The sequence below is a fragment of the Adiantum capillus-veneris genome, chromosome 14, assembly GCF_014529385.1.
Source record: "Adiantum capillus-veneris isolate H3 chromosome 14, ASM1452938v2, whole genome shotgun sequence".
In the NCBI taxonomy this organism is placed as follows: Eukaryota; Viridiplantae; Streptophyta; class Polypodiopsida; order Polypodiales; family Pteridaceae; genus Adiantum; species Adiantum capillus-veneris.
In genome coordinates this window covers 32,193,491-32,199,837 of record NC_140944.1, presented here as the reverse complement: position 1 = coordinate 32,199,837, position 6,347 = coordinate 32,193,491, and the positions used below count along the sequence as shown (strand labels likewise).

At 44.0% G+C, this 6,347-nt stretch overlaps 1 protein-coding gene across 3 annotated transcripts; it reads left to right on the top strand.

The window, feature by feature from the left end:
• The first annotated feature begins 990 nt into the window (after positions 1 to 990).
• LOC147442184 (putative disease resistance protein At5g04720) lies at positions 991 to 5,025 on the top strand. Of its 3 annotated transcripts, XM_086528451.1 has the most exons (7): positions 992 to 1,191; positions 1,338 to 2,282; positions 2,434 to 2,849; positions 3,007 to 3,377; positions 3,531 to 3,754; positions 3,857 to 4,423; positions 4,509 to 5,025. In XM_086528451.1, exons 2-7 carry the CDS (start codon positions 1,553 to 1,555, stop codon positions 4,826 to 4,828), a joined length of 2,628 nt encoding a protein of 875 aa, XP_086384577.1. In that variant the 5' UTR covers positions 992 to 1,191; positions 1,338 to 1,552; the 3' UTR covers positions 4,829 to 5,025. The 3 variants fall into 3 exon arrangements, with proteins under 3 accessions (XP_086384578.1, XP_086384577.1, XP_086384576.1); XM_086528452.1 differs by having other exon boundaries at positions 991 to 2,282; positions 3,564 to 3,754; XM_086528450.1 differs by having other exon boundaries at positions 992 to 2,282.
• The last annotated feature ends 1,322 nt before the right edge of the window (positions 5,026 to 6,347 follow it).

Here is a 6,347-nt window from a genome sequence, read left to right as displayed (position 1 = left end):
GTTCTTGCGGCCGTGGTTCGAAAGCCGACCAATTCTTCAGTTTTCTTCGGCTGGGCTAGAGGGCGGTGCGGCTAAACCCTTATCATTAGCCCTCCCCCTAAGGTTAGGGCATTTATGCCTCTAACTAATTTGTTTGATCATTGTCGTGTCACAGGTGGATGTTGATGGTGTATAGGCTTAACCTTATGTAGGCCATAGTGAACTTTCACCTTGTTTTCATTTTGAAGGCCATAAAAAAACTCCCCTTTTTTTTTCACATTTACACAAACTTTAACCTCACTATTTGTTGACCATTTCACCTCTATGTAGATGTGTGTGCATTTGTGTGTGTGGGGGGGGGGGGGCTGGGGACAAAGGGAAAGTGCATTTCTCATATCCATAATCCGTTGTCAAAGGCAATGGCGGGGGCCTTACCAATCGATAGGCTAGTTTGGAACCGCTAGTTTCTAACGCCCGTGTCACATTGGGACATGCAGACAACGTTTATTCTCTTCCCAACCAATCAACGGATGTGTCGATGGAGTCACCTGTCACACTGGGATGCTGTCCATGTTTCCCCAACTTAGTTGGCCGTCTAGCTTAGCGACACACTTTTTCCAAAACTGTATCGGCTTCCCATGCCTGCCCAACTTCAACCCCAACACTAATCCTGCCGTTTGATTGGACGCGTAGCAACTTTTCTAATTTCTCACACGCGCTCAGTGTGACAACATTTGTGCTAGCTATTGTAATCCAAACTCTTCTCATGCAAGGGCATGTTGATCATAGTCATCCAACTCATGATGGACACACGGCCTAGTGTGATAGGGACCTAATTATGTGTGTATATAGACAATACATTCTATATCAAAACAATACAATTTCACAACTGATTGAAACCTACTTTCGATAAATCTTCCCCCTCCCCCTTATCTTCAGCAGGCCATCGTGACTCCTCACTTTGTTATTTCACCTTTCATTTCACAGTCTCACATGGCTGGACTTTTCTTGTATTGTTAACTTGATTCTATTTGAGAAAGTCTCTTTTATTAAGCGACCGCCGCCGCCAACCGAGTTTCCTCCTCGCTTAAAAGCAAACTGGAAATACTAGTAGTTTTGTAGGATTTTTGAACTACTTTCTCACATATTTCATCGGTTTTTACCATGGTTTGCAACTGGGTAATCTCGATCCTCAACTGGCTCAAGACTAAGGTGAAGCAATACTTTCTCGAACATTGATTCCAAAAGTAACTCAACCTAATGATTTTATCGCTTTCTTGACTCTTGCAGTTGTTTCAATAGCTTAGTGGTAAGGTAAATGTATTGTCAATACTAATCCGAGTCTCTGATTTCGCAAGCCATCCATGCTTTTGAAGACCTTGTGCGCATGCATCGCATCTCTGCAAAGATGGCGTGAGAGAACAACAAGCGGTGAGAGTGCAAATTGTTGAGAGCGAGCGAGCAATTCCATGTTTGCTTGCTTATTAGTTTGCAAAGTTTCCGCTCAAGGATTGGCTAGAAAAGGCTTTGTAAAGGAAATTCCGAACAGTAACTACAGTAGCTGTAGCTGGCTATGGCGGAAGCGGCCTTCGTAATTGGAGCCACTGTGGGCACTGCATTCAACGAGCTTTACGCTGCTGTCAAAAACGCTGTTTTGCAGGTAGCCTGGTGCCACAACTACTGCCAAGCACTGCAGCAGGTTCTCAACATGCACCTTCCCATTTTCCAGCAGATCTGTTTCAATCTGCAAGCGCCTGTCTCTGAGTGGGAGCAGCGCTATCTTCTTAGCTTTTCTCAGAAGCTTGGGGAGGGCAAATTGCTGTTGGAGTCTTGCCTTCAACTCAGATTCGGCTGGGCGAACGCCGTTTCCCAAATTCGCTACAGCAGACGAATCCTGAAGCTGCAGGAGGACATCCTGCTGCACCTACAACAATTGCCAGCTCTCAACACATTACAATTGCAGCAGATAAACAATGGCCTCCAGGATGTGCGCGAACAGTGGGACAAGGATCATGCAGAGGTGATGGACTCTCTTAAGGGTGGCAACTCAATACCGATCACGGAGTGGGCGAGGCAGTTAGGTGCGGCTGGTAAATTAGCTGATGAGGACCAGCAGGGGCATCGACTGGATGAGCTGACTAATCAAGATCAGATCTTGGTCGGCATCGACGCTCAGATCAAGCATGTAAAGTCACTGCTGCTGTCGGACAGCAATGACAAGGTCATTACCATAGTCGCTGGCATGGGTGGCATCGGGAAAACAACGCTGGTGCTATCCATTTGCAAAGATCTGGAAGTGCGATGTAATTCTACAAATTTGATTCATAAATTTCAATGCCCAATGGGGGAATAATAGCACCGATTTGTCTAATTAGTCTTCTTATGAAACTCTTCTTGAAATCTGCTAGACGCGCAGATGTGCAATTACTGATTCCTTATCTGATAATAATACAGGTTTTTTTGAAGATCGAATCCACTTCGTTACTGTTTCACAATCCCCTGACATGAGGAGCCTTCTCTGCACCATCTGGAAGGAAGTTGTAGGCAGACCAGTGCCCCAGTTTCAGACCATGGAGGATGCATACAGACAGGTGAATGGCAAGCTTCGAAGTATAATGCCATCCAAGCGACGGTTACTAGTGTTGGACGATGTGTGGTCCAAAGCACACCTCGAAAATCTCTCATTTGAGGTGGAAGGGCTCAAGATGATGATTACTACAAGACACGCTCCTGCTTTACAGACTCAGAATAGCCACACGTATAGATTGGATTTGCTGAATGAGATGGACGCCGAGAGCCTCTTTTGCAATTGGGCTTTTGGGCAGCACTCCATTCCTGCATGGGTAGAGGAGCCACAAGTGGTAAAGGAGGTATACCACTAGTCCAATTATATAGCCCTCTACATGTTGCAATCTGAAATGATGTGCCTTCTATGTATCTAGTTTTTTAGATAATTTGTTGCCATTTCAAAGTTTTTGTGTCCGGACCAAATGGTCTGAGTAGATCATGAATGTACACGTACTACAGGTGATTTTGGAGTGCAAAGGGCTTCCATTGGCTCTCAGAGTCATTGGTGCATCCCTTTTAACTACTTGTGGTGAATCTCCCGCAGCATATTGGCGTGTCGCAAGGGACAAACTTCGAGATGCGAAGCCACTGGGAGAGTATCAGAAAGATGCCTTGCTGGGACGACTTCAAACAAGCATTGATGCCTTGGACCCCATGCTGCGAGAATGTTTTCTCGACTTGGGTGCACACCCTGAAGATTCGCATTGGGCACCAGATTTCTTGCTGGACACATGGGTGTATGTGAGAGGAATGGAATGGGTGGAGGCAGTGTTAGCATTGGTAGAGCTTGGCAATCGAGGCCTGATCGATTTTTCCAAGACGACTACAAGGTGAGTGTTATGAAATGTGACTCATGATGTGGTAGTGAAGTCTTTTCAGTGGGTTTGTTCCAACTTCCAAAGTATATGGAGCTTGTACTTTTTAAGTAATTATAGCTGCACTGAAACTCAGCTACAGGTTGTATGATGATGCTTGTGATGTAGTGTTGACATTTGGCGAGCGGTTGAATGCAACAGTGCTCGTGACTTATATATTTCTCAGCATGATGTGATGAGAGACCTTGCACTCCAGTTGGGGGCAATTCAAAAGAATCACCCACCATATTCGCATTGTAAGAGGCTACTGATGCCACGACAAGGGGAGAATGTTCCCAGTGAGTGGCAGTCTGAGGAAGCTGCTATGGCTGAAGTTATATCCATTCACATAGGTGTGCAACATTAGCTGGGTAGTTAGAAATAATGAGTGTCTTTGTGAGACGCATTTCTTTTCGATTTCTGGTCGAGATTTAATGTTTTACTCACATGATCAGGTGCCATGAAGGAGGAGGACTGCTGGCCAACTGGTTTGGCTTTCCCTCATGCGAGGGCCCTTCTCTTACATTTTCAAGAAAGGGTTCGGCAGAGGAATCACCTGCCACCTTTTCTAGGTAGCATGTGTAAGTTGAAGGTGATGTTCATAAAGGGACACATAAATAATGCTCGTAGTACAGATGTTGGAGATGTTGTTGAGCTACAGAGTCTGCAGATTGAAGGTGAAAATAGCTTATCCGGTTTTAATCTGCCTAAACTAGAGAAGCTAAGAGATTACGGTTCCGACGACAAAAATATACTGGCTTCACTTTGCATGTCACGACATCTAAAAGTTTTGGATATCTCGTTTTGCCTACATGTTGGGCCAATTCTGGAGAACCTAGGAGAAAATTGGAATGCACTCACCTACCTACGCCTTTTGGATTGTGGTGGTGTAGAGAAGCTGCCGCAGAGCCTGGGCAACTTGAGCAACCTACACACACTTGAGTTGGCGTATTGCCACAGTTTGAGGAAGCTGCCTCAAAGTTTTTTGCGGCTTAGCAATCTCAAAGAGCTATATTTGCGTGGTGGGTGTCTCGACTTGAACAATTTCCCCGAAATAAACAATGGACAGCTGGGGAGTCTAAAGGATCTGTGTTTTGTGTTTGGCAGATTGCGGTTTGGAGAAGCTACCCAAGACCTTTGGAAATCTGCGTGGCTTGGAGCGTCTGAGTTTGGAGGGATGCATAAGGTTGCAGCATCTTCCGGAGAGCTTGGGACAGTTGAGTGGGCTGAGGACATTGTGGATGGGTGCAGTGGATAAGATGAAGAGCCTTCCAGCAGCGTGGGAGGTGGGGGGTTTGGCATTGCCATTATTAGGCAGCTTGGAGAGGGTGAGTTGTGATGAGAGGATGGTGCCTTGTTGGAAGGCACTCTACCCACCAGGCCACCCACTTCCCGAGTTTCAATTGTATCCCAAGACCCAGGCATAGGGTAAAGGGGCCAATAACGGACCGGGGTGCAAAACAAGGCCACCTTAAAAGTGAATGAAAAATACTACCAAAATATATGGGAATTATGATTGGGAATGGCAAGAGCTTGATATGACCTATCTTTTCATTTCAATTTCATTGAAAACTGTCAATCCTATCAAATAATTCTTTTAGATCATTAAAATTGATTGTCTCTCTATTGGTCCTCATGTTTTAAGTGGCTTTCAATTGGTCCCTTTACCTTATCAATCTTCCTCGATCCTCGATCACGAGGGCCCGAAGGGCCGGCAGCCTCATGCCTAAGTAACACGGGGTCTTCAAGAGTATAAATTTTACATGGGGTCTTCAATAATTTAAATTGTATTGGCAGTGCTCAAGAGCTAGTCTTGCTTGGTGGGCATTGCATAGAACATAACAAGACATAACGCAGATTGACATCAAGCATCTAACACTGAAGTAAACAAGTACAAAGTGCATTAGCAAATTTTTGAAAAAGAATTACATGTGTATTTATCAAACATATATATTGATGATTGATTACTTCTATAGCTGTCTCTAAAATGGTCCAATTTTACGGCTTTCTCTACAACTGTTTGAGCAATGAAACCAATGCACTTTTCTTTGTTGTACATGTTTTTATAGATTTTGGAGCACAGTTCGTTCCTTGGTCGGTTGTGATTATTGTCACCTTGGCTTTTGTTCTAGAACATGAGCAGATGAGTAGAAGTTAGAACCAATCGATAGGCAACAACAGTGGCTTAGATTGGGATTCAATGACCTTTGCGAAGAAGCAAGTTGTGTCGCATAGGGCTCTCTATATGACAGAGGGCTAATAAGGGGATAATTAAATTTAAAAAAAGGTTACAACTTAATCATTATGCTTAAACCCTACTCCTTAACTTACTAGTGAAACCAATACACTTTTCTTTGTTGTACATGCTTTTATAGATTTTGGAGCGTAGTTTCTGGCTTAGATTGGGATTCAATGACCTTTGCGAAGAAGCAAATTGTGTCCCATAGGGCTCTCTATATGACAGAGGGATAATAAGGGGATAATTAAATTGAACAAAGGGTTACAACTTAATCATTATGCTTAAACCTTACTCCTTAATGTAGATATCACCGATCATTTAGTTTGTAGATCGAGGACCCATCTTTGAAGCACCCATCTAACTTTGAATCAAGCATAGTCAATTTTCTCTTACTTCTTGTAGAACCTGAGAGAGAGAGAGAGAGAGAGAGAGAGAGAGAGAGAGAGTTACATGTCATAGTTGGAGGGTCATGGTTGTTGATCACAAAACTTGGTGCAAAACATATTTGAGGAAGAAAATGCTAGGATAAAAAATTATCTTTGTGCTACAGAACCGTTATGTAGAGAAGAACATTTGTCTATTGTTAGGACAAGGGTCATGTACCCTAAGAACTAGGATGGTCATGGACTACGGCTAAGGGTCGGGCTAGACAGTGTGGACAGGGGATCCGTCTAGGGTAAGGGGCTAGGAGCCCGCATATATAAAGG